Here is a 20,194-nt window from a genome sequence, read left to right as displayed (position 1 = left end):
ATTTTCAAATACACATTCTCAAGTCTTATGATGAAATTGTATATTGATATTACATAGTCATACCACAATATCTACATTTCATATAATGAAAAAATACAATATAAATACAATCTAAAAATATTTACTGTATAATATATAGTTATTTTACAATATATAATCATAAAACAACAAAATATCACTATGTTTAATTTTCCAATATTATGTAGCCCTAGTTAGATTGTCTTTAGCATTTGGTTTCTACTTAGATCTGCATTTGTCTCACTTGTTATTTACCTACTACAGTGTGAATAAGTGGGCAGAGCCAAATAGACAGTGATGTACAAATGGGAGCTGATCTTCTACTGTGGAGGTGGAGCTTAGCTGCACTAATATAAAATAAAAAGCCACAACTTGTCATTTTGGCAAACTGGTTCCAATTTAAATAGTTTTTAGACTAACAACAAAGTTTCGAGTTTCGGCCATCTTTGAAACGCCTCTTGGGCAGTATGCTCGGGCATTCTGTTTGAATGTGGAAACATCCAATTTTTAAAAATTGCTTACAAAGCTTAAAATTAATTCCCTATTAAGAATTATCAATAAAATGAAACAACAACTTTCTCTTTAGTTTCATTTCTAAATGCTCGAATTACAAAATCTGCAAACAATCCAATCTGGTCTGAACCCCTCCCCCAGAGAATCCTCAATCTATAGTGATTGCTAATTGGCTGCTGTACTAGAAGGTGGGAATTCATTCACCATATTGACCATTGCACTTTCCCCATTTAAAACTATATGAGTGGCATGTCTAGCGTATTCTATAGCCTTTGACTTGACCCATCAAAAAAAAAAAAAAATTATAATAAATTAAATAAATCAAGGCTGAAAAAATAATAATAATAATAATAGAGAAAACGTGCCCAGATAAAAGCCAAGTTGTTCTGCAGTTTAAACGAAACTTGATTGCTGGGCTTGTATTATTTATTTAAAAAAAATAAAAGACAAAAGAGAAAGCTGTCAGTGGTGTATATAACATTCAATTGGTCTTTTAAGTCTCCATAACTACAAACACATCATCCACAGCTCCACAAAGTAGTACATGACTCTACATTGACACAAATGACACACCCTTGTTTGAGTGTAGTTGACTCTTACCAACTCATTAGGATACCGCAACACGACAGGCTGGACAGGAACGCCAGGGATGAATGCACCTGCGGGACAAAAGGATGGTAAACCAGTGGGAAAGGAAGAGAGAGAGAACTTGACCTCAATCCAGTTCAAGGGCTGGGTGTGCCATTAACACTACAGCCTGTCCCTTTTGCTGTTCTGAAACATGAGATGTGTGTGAGAGTATGGGTGTGAGCGCAAGTACCCAAATACTGACATCATTCCACTTCAGTCTTTTAATATTCAGATATGACTGCAAGACAACGACTTGCATTATTCAAGATTCGAAAAGAGAGCTTTGATAAACTAAATATCATAGTTTATACAGATTTTTGTTTCAACCATGGTTTATGAGGATTTTTAAAATGTTCAGTGGTGTTATTAGAGTCAGAAAATTCTTATACAGGCTAAATAAATTTAACTCCAGTGGTTTGTGATGATATACTTAAGTCTGATTAAGTGAAACAATCAGTCTGTGTACTAAAGACTGTAGATTAAAGGTAATAGTGGAGAAAATAATGTTCAGTTTCTTGTATATTTTGCTTTATAATGATCAAGATTTCAAATAAAAAACAAAAATAACTCTTGTATGATTTCCTACATCTTGGAAGGCCTGAGGATGATTGAATATCTTAACGCTTAAAGTGTTTTTTTTTTTTTTTTTTGGTTGATGTAGGTGACTTATTTTGTCAAATTTTATTTGTCTTGAAAAAAGTGTTACAAACTTCTCATACTTGGTGTAACACATTAAAGGGGTGGTCCAGAGTGTATTTTTAAGGTTTGGTTGTGCTTACAAGATACAAAGCAATGTGTGCTCATGCCTCATTTGTAGAAAATCACATTAATTTTTTTTCATATATCTTACTTGAATTATATACTGCTACTCAGCTAACATAAAAACGACTGTAATATTTCCAAGTTCCTCCGAAAGCCAACTCTCATGAGGCTCTGATTGGTCAGCTAACATAATATGCTGTGATTCGCAAATCATCTCCACGTCAACAGTGTCACGCCCCTATAAGCACATGCTTTTGCACTGTGCAAATACTGTCAGTAAGAGTAGCTGTCAGCCATATCAGTTTGAGCCTGAATCAGACAGAAATTGACACACAGGACACGGCTGAACTTCACGCCAGCTTTCTAAAATAAAACTTGACAAGTGTCTTTTATGTATATTTGGGTTATAAGCATGTGTAAGCAATATGAAACGGTCGCATATATTTTGCTTATTGTTATTGTTATTTGAGATGTGGAGCGCAGGGAAAGTGGCTGCATAGAAAGACACTCCATGCGCTGCTAAAGAATGTGGCTGTTTACAGGAATTTGATGAATAAATATAAATTTGTAGCTAAATTGTTAACGGTGCCAAACAGCATATAATTAATGCTAGCAACTATGCATGTAATAGATCAATTTTAACAAATAAAAATACTTGCAGGTTGTGGCTCACAATCCACAGCTTGTTCTATTGGTTGGAGCTGCTCGTTCTTTGAGGAGTTTTTAGCCAAATGCAGCACTGAACTGGGAGAGATTCTGGAAGCTGTCCTGTCAAATGCTAGCTATATATATTTTTTATAATTCTCTGGAACATAATTAAAACTAAACTGTAAGCACTTCTCTCTGTGTCCTCTGGAAGTCCAAATACAGAAACAGAACAAGCTCTGTGGAAATTGCAGCATTCGGACAGCATTTTAGCTTTTTTTGCTATAACATTACAGCGCCTCTGGCCACGCTCCTTCACTGCGCGGGGTGTATGCGTGTGGTGAACACGCGTAACCTGAAGCATTTGTAATCTCACTAGCTTGGATGTATTTTTTTGTAGTCCCCAAACTTCATCTGCTGTAGGCTTTGCTAAGCTAACTCTATAAAAGCCAATGTCTTCCTTTGCCTTGAACTTTAAGCATATCACATTCAGAGATGTTGTTTATGTTCACACATTACACATCAACTAAAGTTTAAAATATGATATCGTAGTGTACTACTCCGTTAAATTGACTACACTAATCACACAGATTTGAACCAACATCCGGTGAATAGCAATTTAAAAAGTTTAAGTAGAAATACATTTAAATTTGGGTTTTGTTGTCTTCCCTCACAGACATTTCATTATTTTTTTAATTTTCTTTTTAGTTCTTCTGTTGTCAGTTTTCAAGATCACATTGTGACATTTTTGGCTTTCTGCTAAACATCTCATTTTGACTCAAAAGGAGCGCCTATTGTTCTCCTCCTACAGATCAACTGTGATCTAGTTTTTCCACATTTTGAGTTCCAGTTCCAGTCAGATCTCATCACTTCTGTAAACGTGCAGAGAGACGAGAGATGCCCTTCAGCTTACAAACAGCTCCTTATTACATGCTGTTAATAGAAACAAACCAACTCTCCACTGAGACCGAACTCACTCACCTTTGCCAAACTCAATGCAGCTCTTCAACAGAGAAGGTCAACCAAACCAAAACATACAAACAACAAACTACACTGCAAAAGTATCCACTCATTATGCCTAAAATCATCAAGTCTTAAATGAGATGCATTGCGTATGAATTCTAAAATTCAAGTCAATACTCAATGTAGAATTCGCACACTGTTTATAACTTAACCTCAAGAAACACAATATTCACCCTCAATTTGCACTCTTTTGTAGTTCATTAATCAATATAATGACGATGGAAGCATATATCGTATAATTGTAATATAATGACATATGCCAACAACATATTAACATTACTAAACATGTTCGGAAAGCACCAGAACTTTCTAAACACATTCACATCTGTTATTTGTGTTGGGAGGGCTGTCTGGCAGCACACAGTCCCAGCTGATGTTGTTTGGTACAGTGAGAGCTCCAGAATTAAAGGTTGTGGAGAGAAAAGTGAGATAGCCAGACTATAGCAAGCATGGGACAGAGAGAGGAGGGGTGAGGATTAGGGGAACAGAGCCAGTACAATGACTGACAGAGGACAGGGGGATTTGAGCAGAAAAGACCATCAGAGCTAACAGCAGACACAGGAAGAGGAAGCCAAACATCCAGATCTCTCAGCGCTCTGAACCAAGATGAGCTGCAGATTAGAGAGGGTACAAACAGACACCAAACACCAAAGCGCACACATCGTACCCTGACTGAAGAATCTCTAAAGGGGTCATGACTTTTTTTATAAAAATTGCTATTGATAAAATATGATAAAAAAAAAAAACTTCTCATACTTGCCAAGATATTTCCGTGCATTGTAACAAATTTTTACTTATAGTGTATGTTCATATTAGTTAAGGCCACTTAATATTAAGTGGGACCAAATAAAATAAAACAACATGTAAAGCCATTCATGTTTACAAACACAACATTGACCGTTTAGAGGTCATTTCTGGTAAATGTTGTCACATACATCATATACGTGTATTCTGAAACTTATTTGTGAGCAGCACTTTACTGGTTAAAAAGATGGAAAATCATTATATGTGTTAACAGTGCGTTTTTTTATTTGACTGTAAAGTTGTTATAATAATTATACATTTATTGATTGATATTTCTGTGTGACGGGGGCTATTTATTACACACCCTGATGTTGAGACTTTTGTTTATCCTTGAAAGACAACTGAAAATACTTCATATTATCTCTGAGAGACTTGAGTCCCTCCATTGACAAACTATACCACTTAGATTAATCAGAAAGGTGATGGAAAAAAATTATTAAATTGGTCTAGGTGATTCAAATAACATGTTATGAATCATTAGAAGACACATGAACTATAACGGAGTTACCATTACCTTTCTGGACTTATAAAAAGAGTTATTTATGCAAGCAGTCAATCACGAGGCAGAAACATCTCAGATTTCATTATAAATCTCATCAAATTGGCCAAATGAAAGACTTACAGGTCTGGAACAACATTAGGATGACAATTTAAAGACGACATTTTCAGTATTGGGTGAATTTTACCGTTAAAAGTTAATGAAATAGCATATGTCATATGATTTAAAGCTCAAATATATTCATATCTCATATGTCAAAAAATAAATCAATGACATTTTGATATGCCATGGCTTTTTTAACAATTCTTTAAAAGAGATGCAAAAAACAAACTTCCACAAACATTCTGAAAAATTTTTGATCATGGCAAGTGTGTTTAGTCAGCAGATATTAGAGGCGGGTACAGACAGCGAGAGTGTACACATACCAGGCTTAAATGCGATGAGACAGGATCTATTGGTGCATGTGCCCTCCGGGAATATCATGATCTGAAAAAGCCACAGTCAGAGGGGAAATACCTCAGCGGTGCTCTCTAGTGCACTCACTCAAACAAAATGGAATAGAAATGTGCTTTGGTGCTTAAAATGAATGAAAGTGCATACTATCACAAGTCTATGTGTGTTTATTTGGTACCTGAGGCCATTCGCCATTAGATGACGCTCTACGTTTGATCTCCTCGACGGTCTTCCTCCGGGAGTCCTGATCCGAGCGGGACACAAACACTGGCCGAATGAATTTGATAAGAGCTGAAAGTGGAGAAAAAGGGAAGTTTGAGATAAGAATAGCTCAAAAGGAGAGTTTAATCTTTTGATAGCCAAATCCAATTCTAAATGCTGAGATTGTAAATAGAGAATTTTCTGTAACAATGATGAATAGGGCCACCGCACAAAAAAATGCAAATCGATTTCCTTCACATTCAAATTTAAAACAAATCTCCTCTTGATTCAGTTTAGAAACACAAAAATAGAAAAAAAATCTTAGCAGATCATAAATTGTAGTCATTGTAGTTAAAGTGTAGTCACAGTGAGGGGTAAAATTGGGGGTCAGTAAGTTATTATTATTAGAAATTAGTATATTTGTTCAGGAAGGACGTGTTAAATTGAAAAAGTGACAATACAAACTTGTATTTTTGCATTAAAAAAAATCTATAAATGAATAAAATACACTCACTGGCCACTTTTTTAGGTACACCTTACTAGTACCAGGTTGGACCCCCTTTTGTCTTCAGAACTGCATTAATCCTTCGTGACAGATTCAACAAGGTGCTGGAAATACTCCCCAAGATTTTACTCCATATTGACATGATAACATCACACAGTTTCTGTAGATTTGTAGGCTGCACATCCATGATGTGAATCTCCTGTTGCACCACATTCCAAAGGTGCTCTATTGAATTAACATCTGGTGACTGTGGAGGCCATTTCAGTACAATAAACTCATTGTCATGTTCAAGAAACCAGTCTGAGATGATACACGCTTTATGACATGGCACGTTAATCTGCTGGAAGTAGCCATCAGAAGATGGATACACTGTGGTCATAAAGGGATAGACATGGTCAGCGACAATACTCAGGTAGGCTATGGTGTTGAAACAATGCTCAATTGATACTAATAAGCCCACAGTGTGCCAAGAAAATACCTGCCACAACATTATACCACCACCACCAGCCTGAACCATTGATACAAGGTAGGATAGATCCATGCTTTTGTTGTTGATGGCAAATTCTGACCCTACCATCTGAATGTTGCATCAGAAATTGAGATTCATCAGATCAGGCAACATTTTCCAATCTTCTAGCCTGTGCCAATCGTAAGCTCAGTTTCCTATTCTTAGCTGACAGGATAACAACCCGGTGTGGTATTCTGCTGCTGTAGCCCTTCCACCTTAAGGTTGGATGTGTTATGCATTCAGAGATGCTCTTCTGCAAACCTTGTTTGTAACAAGTGTTTATTTGAGTTACTGTTGCATTTCTATCAGCTCGAACCAGTCTGGTCATTCTCCTCCGACCTATGCCATCAACAAGGCATTTGCACTCACAGAACTGCCACTTACTCAATATTTTCTCATTTTTGGACCATACTCTTCATAAATCCTTGAGATGGTTGTGCATGAAAATCCCAGTAGATCAGCAGTTTCTGAAATACTCAGACCAGCCCATCTGGCACCAACAACCATGCCACGTTCAAAGTCACTTAAATCACCTTTCTTCCCTATTCTGATGCTCAGTTAGAACATGCCTAAATGCATTGAGTTGCTCCCATGTGATTGGCTGATTAAAATTGGACAGTTGTACCTAATAAAGTGAGCCGGTGAGTGTATATGCATTAATTTATTTTTCATTCATTTTTAAATTATTTTTCTTTTTTTTTATTTAATTCATTTCAATAAAAGAAAAAAAGAATGAAAATACATTTAAATAAAAACAAACACACAAATTGTTTCCAAAATAATCACAGTTCTTACAACATTTTTAATTATTAAAAAATCTGGGACCGCTACATGTTCAAAGAAATATTAAGCACAACAAATTCTTTTAACAATAATAATAAGTTATTTTTTTATTTGTTTTTTATAGCATGAATCCTCATAATAGAATTATCTATGAGGAACTGTGTAACATTTTAGAAGAGAATGACGGCTGCTTAAAAAAAATACCTTTGCCATCAGATGAATGATTAATTTATTTTTAATTAAAGAAATGGCGAGGTTAAAATAGAGTCTAGTAAAAACTTATTAAAATTCCTTTTAAAAAAAAATACACTTTTGTATGATTGAAAAGGCCTTAACATAAAGGAGGGCATTATTTAACTACATTTCAATTAATCAGATGGAAAGAAGAATAGTTCTATGTTTGCATATTTCTATTTATACAATTCAAAACTCACTTCCCCAGACTGGAATGTCTTTACTCTCTGCCTTCATCACTATAGAGGCCATGGTCATGGTGACAGGGATGGCATCAAAGTAGGAAGAGTGAGGTGCCATCGTGAGGATAGGTGCTTCACTGGGCAGAGCCGGCCGACCCTTCACACGGACCCAATGAAACCCTCCGGAAAACCACATGGCCCTCATGATGGCCTTCAGGGCCAGATCCACCAGCCTGAAGAGGGAGAAATGGACATGGAGAAATGGAAAGTTAATAAGAAACAAATCCTTCTATCTGACACTCTATGACATAGGTCTCAAACTGCACTCCTGGAGGGCTGCAGTTCTGCAGTTTTGCTCCAAACCTAATTAAACAAAGCTAATACAACTAATCAAGGTGTTCAAGACTACTATGGAGTATGAAGCAGGTGTGATTTGGAGGTGGTTGGAGATAAACTCTGCAGAGCTGCGGCCCTCCAGGAATTGACTTTGAGACCACTGCTCTACGTCAAAGAAATTGCCTTTATATCCAACTGAATGTGGTCCATTTCATTTAGCATTTAAAGTGTACATGAAACTACACTGCAAAGTACTGACTACTCAATACGCAAAGCAGCAAAATGCATACATTCATGACCTGTGCCTCACTGGTGTTGCCAATCAAGCATGTCTGTTTAAACTTTCACTACAAATAAAGACAAAAAAGTGTCCTCTGCACACCTCACAAGAACAAACTTGTGCACAATGGGATATAGAAAGACAAACACACAGTAAGAGAATAGGAAAAGCAAAGTTATCATGTAGTAGGGAAACAGAGATAATGTGAATAGAGTAGGGTGTGTGTGTCTCACATACGTCAGACAGCACTTTTTTATTTTTAGCAAAGTAGCAAGATTTAGCTAGAAGATTCAGCTCAAAATAGTAAATTCAACTCCACAAAATCTGCTAATATTTACACTACGGCTTTGCTCCAAAACTTAGTAAACGATCAATGCTGGCAGCTAAATTCTGAAACAAGCATCTAACTAATGGACCTTCTATGTGTGACTGAACTAAAACATTGCACTTAATGGCCCGTTTCCACTGAGTGGTACATTACTGTTCGGTACGCTTTTGTGGCCGTTTCCACTGTCAAAGGTTACCTAAAAGCAAATCGTACCATACCACTTTTTGGTCACCCTTTGCAGAGTTTCTGCAGGTTTCACAAAGTTTCAAAGACATTTTCAAGACCATTATAAATGAAATTTTAAACATAATAGGAAAAGGGGGTTTGGGGGCTAACAATTCTGACTTCAACTGTACATGAAGTATTTTTTAATAAAAGTTTTGTAAGGAAAACAATTAATCATTATGGTACATAGAGTTAAAAGTTCAATTTCTAAATAAATAGCAGGGCTCAAAAAATGTATAAATCCTGGTAGCCCTTCAGGCAGGCACTCCCGTTAGTTTTTGGTAGACCGAATATAAATTTATGTAGCCCAAATAAAAAATACATATTTTTTTTACATAAAAACAAGCAAAGATAAATAAAAAAGATATAAATGGCATTTGTTTTAGGTTATGAATTCATTTTTAAATAACTAAAATTAAATTATTAAACTTTTAAAGTTTTTATTTAATATATTTTTTAAATAACAATGTTAACTTAACATAATTTTTTGGGTTATTTTTTTGCAGCGTTCCAATATGTTACAGAGTATATATAAAAAATATACTTTGTTGAAGTCATTATTTGAAGCTGACATGTAAGGTAACGGAATTAATCAGGAAGTTCTGTTTATGCTGCTGCTATAGACACAAAGTGATTTAAATATTAAACAAATGAGTATTATATTTAAAACTTAGCTGAGGCTATTCCTGTATCTGAATCTTATATGAACTTCGAGTGAGTGACGAGTGTTTGTGTGATTCAGTGCCATGCATTAAGAACAGAACAAGCAATTAAACTGACAGAAACACGATGTTGCATTATTTGGGAGGGAATATTGTGGCTTTTCTCCTTTATCAACAAGTGGATTTATTGCTGCCATGTCAGCAGCACAGCACATACATAATTATATATTTTGAGAGAATGTAAAAGCATTAAAATATATTTCCCCCAACTAGCCTGCTGGGCAGCATGTAGATAGATTTTGGTAGCCTGACAAAAAAAAAACAATAGCCTCAGGTCATCGGGCTACCGGATTTAGCGAGCACTGAATAGTAAACTTTTTTTATTGAAATGGATTGTTGGTGATTGCATGAGTGTTGACCAGATTGGGTAACTATACGTGAACAAAGGAAAATTAAGACCTTCTTAAAAAAAGGATTTAAGACCTACAACACAATATGTCAGTAGACTTTTTTTAATGACTTAAATATTTTTTTTAGATTTAAGACATTTTAAAACTCAAGACAATTTTCTTGTACATGTCATAAAGCACTCTTAAAATCAAGTAAAAAGAAACATTTGCAAATTGATTCCAGCATTTTAAATGTTAGCATGCTGCATCAAAAGCATGCCAAGTGTCCAAATCCATATGCAGACGATAACCTTTCTCGTCCTTTCACATTCAAATCAGGAATATGGTTCAGTTTTCATGGTAGGATTAAATCTGAATGTGTCAAAATCTATGATAAACAACTTTGGTAATAAAATACCTGCACTCCAAACTGTTGGATGTAGAGGATTATAAGTATTTAGGTGAGCAAGTTTGTCCAAAAAAACTAATGCAATTAATAATAAAGCACATAAAAGATTGTTTTTGTAGAGGAAATTTAACTAAATTAAGGTACATTTTTAAAATTCTCTATAATTAGTTCTTTGCATATACCCTGTCCATTTCTTTTGTTTCTTGCTCACTGTCCACAAACAACAAAAACTGTCTTCAAGGCATTGTTAATATGTGCACAAAAGTTTTAAGCGTTTTCTGTAAAGCCATGCATCCTATTATGGACAGCAAGTGTTGAGAATGGCACATTAGTTGAACTATTATTTTCAGTGGAGGCACCATTAGTGACATTTAAAGTCAGTTAGACGTTTGTTCCTGAAGCAATACAGTTATGTAAAAATGTAGTTAATTTTTAATTCAATAAAGGTGTTGTTTGAGTGTTGGTGTAATTGTGTTGGTTTGTGACTAAATATTTGTGAAGCACCACACAAGTCAGAACATTTTAATCTAAATTTCATTAATAATAAAACAATAATAATTACAGAAGATTTAAAACTGAACCCCAATAAGCACAATCAGAACTGAAAAACTAATTGGGTTTACCATCACAGTTTTCCCTTTAGATCGGTGTATGTAGTTCAAAATAATACATCAGAGTATTTCAAAATGAGACGGTCTCGGCCCATTTAAAAAGAGCTGAGGTGAAAAGGGTATTTTCAACCAATGAAACAATGTAAAATGTGTTAAATTAAATGTGGCCGCGTATTATAGAAGTTATAAAATAATATTATAGGTGACCATACTGATAATTGCGAAATTAAACGTAAGGTACCTCTTCACTTGATTAAATGTTCTTCATGAATTGCCTAGACAATTGTTTTCCATAATTTTTTATTACCACATGACTCTGTTGAACACTTAATTCTGGTTTGTCAGAAATAGTGAATTATCACAGCTCAGATTGATGTCTTGGGTCTAGATATTTTTTTATTTTTTATTTTGCAAGTAGTCATCTAAGAAGTGTGATAATGTACATCTAGCCAGTGGTTTTTGCAGAATAAAACCCTTTAGTCTTATACAACATTCATCCACTTCATGTCAGGCTGCTGATAAGCCTGTCAGGCTCTATTTTGTGAAAACAACTTGGTAGATGCACATTACCCCTTACATGATAAATGCCTGCTAATTGTGTACATTTTGTACTTCAATCTGTTGCCAAATTGTGATATTGTAACACAACATCAGAGGTATAAAAAATACCCTAAAACTAAAAAGGTTATAGAAAATAAAATTTAACACATGAGTTTTGGGCAGTAGCGTTGCTGCAAGTAGTGGCGGTAGAGTTGCTATTTTCTAAATCAAATAGCTATTATTTTTAGCAAGTAGCGCAGTAGGGTCCACACAAGCTAAATTTACTGATCTGTTAGGCCGGTGTCTAGCTGATGAAAGTAAATCCATATGATGGCGAGAATGGCGATTTCTTCTTCTTGCTGTTTTATGGTGGTCGTGTAATGATTGGTTAGTGTAATGATTATTAAATCTAACATTGCTGATCCATTACTCACCACCTCCACCAGGACAGGGGCTCAACTGCATTTTCAGAACGGCCAACAGTAGCCACGAATGCAAAGGGCCAGGCCAACAACATCATGAATGCAGCAAAGAGCAGACGAACAGGGAAAAGCGTCACAGTCATCACAGCTATCTAAAGCAGAAAGACAAAGAGTGTGTTAGAGGTAACCAGAGGTTAAAATCCCAAATAATTTTCACATGAATCCAGAATTTGCTAGTATGGCTTTTAAACAATGTTTTAGGGCTGAAAAAATAAACTGCAAGAGGCACTGAGAGAAGCCAGGAAAACTTTTACAATGAGACTAGCTAGTCCTAGTTAACTGGTTGAAAGACTGATGGGTGGTGTTTGAAATGCTTGAACAAAAGTATCAAGATTTGGATGTATGAGAGATTGAAATCTCTTTAGTTAATAATCAAAATTTTCCTGACACTAAAGAATGACTAACCCTGAGGCTTCTTTTACCAAACACATGTGGGTCAAAGTTAAAATGAGGTTTTAATCATTACAAATTTAGCTTTAAAATGTATTAAAGAATAGGTAAAAACCTGTAGTTACCAGAATAGAAATGTTGTTCCAAATTTGGTTTGTATCTGTAAAGCTGAATGATGCTGGTGCACCCTTATTTCAAATGTTTATTTGATGCCTTTTTCCTTCACAAAAGTTGCTTGTGACATTAAAGTGGACACCCTACTGGCATTCAATATAGTATGCTATGTTTACTATGTTTATAAGTTGACTTCTGTCAATTTAATTTGATGCAGACACCAAAACAGCCTCTTATTTGGGCAATATATGAACAGATGTAATCATAAACCCGATTCTACATTAAACTCACCATGAATAGAAAATATATGTATAGTATATATTTGTCATTACTTTCAAAAGTCCTGTTTTACAATTTAATAAAATGTTATATCTCTAAAACTCTCTAAAATAAGGAGTTTTCACAGTAATGATAAACTTTTTGTAAATACATAAAAAAAAAAATAAAAGGGGAAAGGGGGGTTGGCTGAGAGAAGCCTTTATATCTTATATAAGGCGTCTATGGCATTATATCTCATTTGTGGGCATCAGGGAGCGTCTATGCATATGCAGGAGACTCCTGGAGCTTTTGGGATGTTTGCAATGATATTATTATTATTTTTTTATTGATTTGATTATTATTTTTACTACATATGCATTTACAAACCTACAAAATGATTCAGGTTTTCTGCCCTCTTTGTTTTGGTTGTCAAGTTTTAATATGTGCATTATGCAAAGATATTTACAAAAACAGATGGTTTTATTGGCATTTTAATTTAAAATGCTTAAAAATATACTTACTGGAGTGTTTTGACGTTCAAATTTTGTCCAACTGTAAGAGTTGGGTTTAGTGGTAGAGTAAGGCAATTTAATGAGCAGTTTTACATCATAAAATACTGTACATTATGCTTATTAAGAGTCCTCCCATACCACATACAAGTGTGTGTGTGTGTGTGTGTGTGTGTGTGTGTGTGTGTGTGTGTGTGTGTGTGTGTGTGTGTGTGTGTGTGTGTGTGTGTGTGTGTGTGTGCTTGTGTTAGGCCTGCATGATTATGACAATACTCAAAATTGCCAATTATTCAATTTAAACTGTAATTGGGATTATTACATACACAATAATAACAATGTACATTTATTGATGCCTTAAATTGCTTACCATAATATTATATACATAACAATAGGTAATAAAAAGCTATTATTTTTCTCGTTGCCACAAATCTCAGTTACATCAGTTTAGTTTCTTGAAATAAAAAAGGAAAAATAAGCATGTTACGATTTAATAAAGGTGTCTGGAGAGCAAAAACAACATTTTGGAAAATTATATTATGACTGTGGAAAATAGATGAAAATGGACAAACAATCTTAATGTTTAATTCATGTATTCCTCTATAAGGAAATATGATAAAGCCAGCAAAAAAAGAATTTATGAGCTTTGTACAGTGCATTTGAAAATAAATAGATACAATCACAGAAATATAACCAAACCAAAAGTTTCACGGGGAAAAAGGAACTAGAGTGGCGCCAAAACAAACAAAACCAACAGCCACAAACTAGAAGACAAGATCACTTCTAAACTTATTTAAGAAAATAAAAATTTGAAAAAGAAATTGAAATCTTTACCGTATTCAATGCCAATAAAGTACGTGTCCTCAAATTATAAACAAAAATATAAAAAGTGGCGCTCACCCACTTACCTAATGTTTCTGAACACTCAGATATCTATGGGCAAAATGTACCAAATGAATATCCATGAAACTGAATAATATAATCAAGTTTAACACTGGATAGTGTGTGTGTGTACAGAAGATTTATAAATAACCCATCATACTATTGGTCATTTAACTTGACAATGATTCTACACTTTTAAATGAGGCCAGTTGGTTCTGCACAGTTCAAAATAACTGGAAATTTAATTATGCACTGCAAGAATTAGCCACATATGGTAAGTAATTTATGACATTACTACTGTATATAAGGAGAGCCATTATCTTAGAGTATAATGACATCACATGGCATGCTTCTATAGACAACTCAGAGAAACAAGATCACATAAGAGCGACATAAGAGAGAGCAGGAAATGAAGAAGAGAACAATGTCAACTGATTTCAGATACCTAATTTTTCTCTCTTGAGGAGCAGAAAAACAGCGTGCTCATCTGATAGTTTTGAAAGCATTGAAGTGCTACACTTTTCTTCTGCTAAACATGCGAATGATTCAAACTCCATTCATTGCATTTCAAACATTTCAGTCTAATTAGATTTTACTTCAGTTTAGCAGATATTTTTCAATTGTACACTAGTCTACTGATGTGGTTAACCACGGGAAGAGAATGATCAGGTCTGCATCAGCGTTTCTCTAATGACCCCATGACCACAAATATCTCAAGTTCCCATCAATGGTTTACATCTACGGTCCTCAGCAGCTCACACTGCTAAACTGAGGCTTGTGCTTAAAGGGTGTTCTGTTGAAATTCATGTACAGTAGTAAATGGGGGAAAAAATAGCTATGGGCAATTTTTGTAAATTATAAAGAACTGGTAAGTAACATGTTAAATTAACCATAAAGTGTTTTTTTTTTTTTCGTTTTGTAAAAAATATTATAGTAGTATTTTCTTGCTTATATATAAATACAGTGGGGGAAATAAGTAATCAACATGTCCCCATAAAGGTGCTGTTGCCTTGAAATTTTCACCAGATGTTACTAGCAACCAAAGAAATATAACAAATCTAATTAGTTTACAAATTAAGTTATGTGTAATAAAATGAAATGACACAGAAAAAAGTATTGAACACACAAAGAAAGGGAAGTGTAGAAAGGCAGTGAAAGCCCAGACAGCAGCTGCAATCTCTCAGAAGTTATTTAGCAACCCTCTACCCTTCATCATTGTAAATTAATATTAGCTGCTTCAGTCCAACATCTACATTGCCAGGATGATGAAGATGAAACAAGGCTGAACATTTCAGCAATACAATGATCTAAAACAAAGCCAGGGAACCTCTCAAATGGTTTTAGAAAAAAAAAAAAGACAAGAAAAAAAAAAGAAAAAGCTGTAGAATGACCTAGCCAATCACCTGACTCGAATCCAATGAAAATACAAATTAAAGATCAGTTTGAACAGAACCATCAAAACAAAAAATCAAGAGTCAGAACACTATATCTAAAACTATGTCAAAAACACCTATATTGTAATATCTGAGAACCCTCTGATGTTTTATAAAAAACATATTTTGCAATATTGTAAATACTTTAGAAAAATAGCAATCTTCATTTTATAATAAAATTATTCTAATATATAGTCACATGAACATAAGTGACGTTTAACAGAGTAAGGCCATTTTTCCCAGTATTTTCTAACATTTTCTTTTCTTGGAGAAAGTTTTTTTTTTTTTTTTCATTTTACAGAAATTACTGTTATTGTTGAAATAATAAAAAATGCAATAGTCAATTTTATTAGTAGGAGTGTGATCCAACATTGTCCTCATGGTTCGGTAACGATTATCAATTCAGTTGAATTTGTTATGCTTTCCATCCACGATTATATGTTTTTCTTCACAACACAAAAATTCTTGAATTACATTTTTTAAATATAGTATTTGTAATACAATTTTGTCTTTTAATACGAGTAGTCAGATATATGAACTGTAGCTTAAATTTTTTCTGCTCAAATAAAACCCTCTTTTTGGATGTATCAAACATAACTCAATCACAGCAATCACAGAAGACAACATGAGCAATTATAGCAAATTAACTAATGAACATATTATTCCGGTTGCTTTTTGAGTACCGTCGAGCGTCTTCTGACATCCTTATGATTGGTCATTGTGTTCATACGCTCAACAGAAAGGGCTGCAATTGGCTCAAACTTTTTTTTGATTGGCTTTAAAACTGTCAGAACTGTTCACCGATGAGTGATGCGGACACTGAAGAATGTGCGGTAAGCGCCTATATGCGTGTAATAAAGCGCACATTGCGTAGCTATCACAGCTGATTCGTAATAGAAGCCAGGAAGAAAATTCGCTCTACGGTCGTGTCAGGATCCACAGCAGTTAAACAGCACTTTTAAAAAACCAAAGAACTAATAATTTTGTAGCTTCAATTGTTTATATTTGTCACTTAAAATAAGAACAGAGATGTGGATTAAAAGAAGTTAAACTAACTCTTGGTGCAAATGCTACAAAGCTGCAGCTAACCCTTAGATCTGTGAACACATCATACATAATTAATGAGTCGGCTAAGTCAGCAATCCGCATAATTTCTCAAGATGCAATCTTGTTGAACCTTGCAGCTAAAACAATGCAAGAGTGAAACTTCGTTGACTGCAGCTAAAAGCTAATGGAGATTTGCGGTTAGAGTGTCACAAGAACCAACGACAAAGCAGAAACTGGGAATGAGCTCACATTAAGACTAGGAAGGGTTAATGAATATTTAATCTGCCTCAGAGTATGTGCTTCCAATTTCCAAGAAAAATCGACTGTGACTCATTACACCAGTTAGTTGGCCACCGTTCCATGTGTACAGCCTCCGTGTCGCATGCTCAAAAATAACTAATCTGACCGGATTGACACAAGTCGCGTTAAATTTACAGGCTGTTAGCAATAACACATCTGGTTAAGGTTGCAGTGGAGAGATCAGAGCGTCTCTCTGAAAGCGGTGATTAAATGTGGATGGGCTCGCAAGACGGCTCCATTAGGAGGAGATGAACTGTGGGTGGGGATGTGTGGCCTGTTTAGTGTTTATTTATTTATCTGGAGCTGCTGTCAACACCTGCGGTCTGCCCTGGCAGAAAGATTAAACTGATCTAGAGGCTGAAGCGATGGCTCTCTTGGGAAAGGGAGGGGACGGGAGGGGTAGTGCTAGTGTAAAATGTGTTATGAGCAAAAAAACTACATACAGAAGCACTTATTCCCTATTAGATTTTTTTTTTTTTTTTTAATCTCAAGATTTTAAAATCAGGATGATGATGATTAAACCATTTGCTCAGATCAACAATTATAACCTTTTCTCAACCTTCCCCACACTAGCCCACTCTAAAATGTCCCAGAAGTGAGAGATACAGCCTATGGGGTCCCGCTATCAGCCTCCCCCCTCATGTCTAGTCTCCATCTGCTTCATCCTGAGGGAGGATGGAGAGACGGGGTGGGGGATGTGTTGGTTAAGAAGCCCATCTTCAACCTAACCTGCAGCCGAGGCTTTTAGCAGCACCGTAAAAGATCAGCTGGATGCTGCTTGTGTCTTTGAATGGGGTTAAGAGCTACTTGGCGTCACATCGAAGATCACGCAAGAGCCAGACCTCAAGTGTGGAAAGGTGGCTTTTTAAGGGTGCACTCACACTATCCAAACCATGCCCAGGAGCATTTCCTGAGTGCACCAAATCGGGCCCAGGCATGGTTCAGTTGGAAGAGGGGTGCCAGAGCTCGGTTCGGTTGGGTTTTAAGGCAGTAAACTTGTTGTGAGTGCAAAGACGCAACGTCACTTTTGCGCAACGTCAAGGACTGTTTCATATGGATTTATTAATCATTCTTACTTTTGCATAAATGCAAACTGTCTTAAATTATCAAAGATGCAAACCCCTTGCTGCACATCAGCTGCACCTGCAGTAAAATCTAATTTGTGCAGCACAATGACTTTTAGTATAACTTATGAGCATCAACAGTTGTTCGGCAAAAAAATTAACTGCATGTCACTGCATCCCAAACAACTAAAACAATATAACTAAAGAAATCTTTACTGTGTTGAGTGAGAGCACTTCTCTAACCGTTAAACTGAACAGCTGCATCTTTGATGATGCAAGCGTGCTCAGGTTTGGAAGGCAAAATGCAGTGTGCAGTGAGTGCAGGCTGTAAGGGGAGAGGGGACAATCATGCTTCGACACAGTTTAAGGCAACTGTACCAAGTGCGAGTACACTTTAAAAGAGAGTACCCTTAAGCCTGGTTTATACTTCTGCGTCAAGTGACCGGCGTAACCCACGGCGCATGCAATGCGCGTAGCTGTGCATTTATACTTCTGCGCGCTGTCTCTGTTGGTCTGCATTACCACTTCCAAAACGCTAGTTAACAGTGAGGTGCTCCTCTGTGTCGAGTTTCTTCGCTGGTGTTTTGCTTTTCCTGAACAATTCCTAAATGTACAAGTGGCTCACACTCGCTCATTTTGAGGCAGGAACCAGCGGACGTGCAACAACTTTAACTATGAGGTAAACACAAAACAAAATTTTCCATCCAGAGCTCCTTCACGGGACTTCACACTTGTAAACAATCGCTCCATTGGGCTCGCGCCATTCGCGCAGCTCTCGGTCCCGCCCAGACTGGTCAGCGCTACCAAGCCGACCAATCACAGAGTTTGCGCTACGCGTCGTTGCGACGTGTAGTTAAACTTTTTGAGAGGTGCACGTCAGCAACGCCGACGGCGTAGGGCAATGCGTCAACGTCATAGCGTACGCGTGCGTTTGACGCAGAAGTATAAATCAGCCTTTAAAAGGAGAGTTCACCTAAAAGTTGCAGGTAATTTACTCACTTTAGGCGATCTAAGATGTAGGTGATTTACTTTAATAGAGCATTAAAGACTTTTTGCTGAAACCATGGTACTTGATAAATAAAATTCAATTTAATTAAAAAAAAAAATCTGGATTAATAGCCACCATGAGTCATATTTTAAAACTGAACATTATATAGAACATTATTCCCTTTAAATAACCCTCAAATTGCTAGTAGCCATCAACTTGAATTATATGAATAATCAAAGACCGTGGTTTCTGCTAAAGATATTAAGTTCTACAGAAAAAGAAAAAAAAGTTCTGAGCTTGTCAGCAAATTTCTATTTTTGAACAGACTTTCCCTTTAATGACTTGATGTAATCAATTAACTTTTAGTTGTTTACTGTTAGCAAACATCCTAATACTGTTCACACAGCTGGAAGAACCAGATCTGAAAAAGACCAAATAAACCAAGTTGACACACCTTGTGTTAGTGTACAATCTGTGTAATGCAATATGTTATGACTTTCTTTACAGAATTTAACATACTGACACAGAGTAGTAGTATTGAAACTTGTAAACGTTATTATCACATTAGAAAATAGGAATAAACCTCTTCTTTTAATTTAGTGTTTGATGTGCAAATGAACAACATTTGAAACATTTTAACATTATAAAATGTATTTACTGACATTTTATTCAGTTTAACAAATCCCTGCTAAACTAAAGAATTGACTTTAAAAATGTTCCCTAATTTTACATAATTGCTGCATCTAAAAACTCTGCAGCTGATTATCAGGGAATAAATCTGGAGGCAGTGTTTGTGTATGAAGACACAACATAAAACTGATTGCAGACATAACCATTTAATAAATGTACAACAAAATAGAAAGAGTTTTGGTCATAAAGACAATATCTGAAAATAACTATACTAACTTCTTGTTAGAAATGCAATTATATTTTGAAAATGTTGGGTTAAAAACATACATTTACACACAAAATGACACCTAAGTGGTGTATTGTGATCCTATGTATTTTTTTTTTCTTTTGAGCTCAACTGTCAGAAACGTAATGCACAGGATTGTATTATACCAAAGTACACCACTATGCTGCTTTTGAAATTTGAAAGGTACAGGCCAGGACCGAAAATAAAAAATTTAGATTCGGATGTGCATTCTTGTAATGTTGCCTTTGAGACATTGCATATTGAATACCTACAA

General features: G+C 35.5%; 1 protein-coding gene across 3 annotated transcripts in view; it reads right to left on the bottom strand.

Annotated features, from left to right (window-relative positions):
- The window catches only part of lpcat1 (lysophosphatidylcholine acyltransferase 1), a 42,791-nt gene that overhangs the window by 12,894 nt on the left and 9,703 nt on the right, over positions 1-20,194 (bottom strand). For all 3 annotated transcript variants that reach the window (XM_009294214.4, XM_005170036.5, NM_001044341.2), the window contains 5 exon segments: positions 11,975-12,114; positions 7,779-7,993; positions 5,526-5,638; positions 5,320-5,380; positions 1,132-1,190 (listed from right to left, as the gene is read on the bottom strand). In XM_009294214.4, the coding sequence (XP_009292489.1) occupies positions 1,132-1,190; positions 5,320-5,380; positions 5,526-5,638; positions 7,779-7,993; positions 11,975-12,105 (579 nt within the window). In that variant the 5' untranslated portion in view covers positions 12,106-12,114.

Source organism: Danio rerio, chromosome 19, assembly GCF_049306965.1.
Source record: "Danio rerio strain Tuebingen ecotype United States chromosome 19, GRCz12tu, whole genome shotgun sequence".
Lineage (NCBI taxonomy): Eukaryota > Metazoa > Chordata > Actinopteri > Cypriniformes > Danionidae > Danio > Danio rerio.
This window is presented reverse-complemented; position numbering and strand designations above follow the sequence as displayed.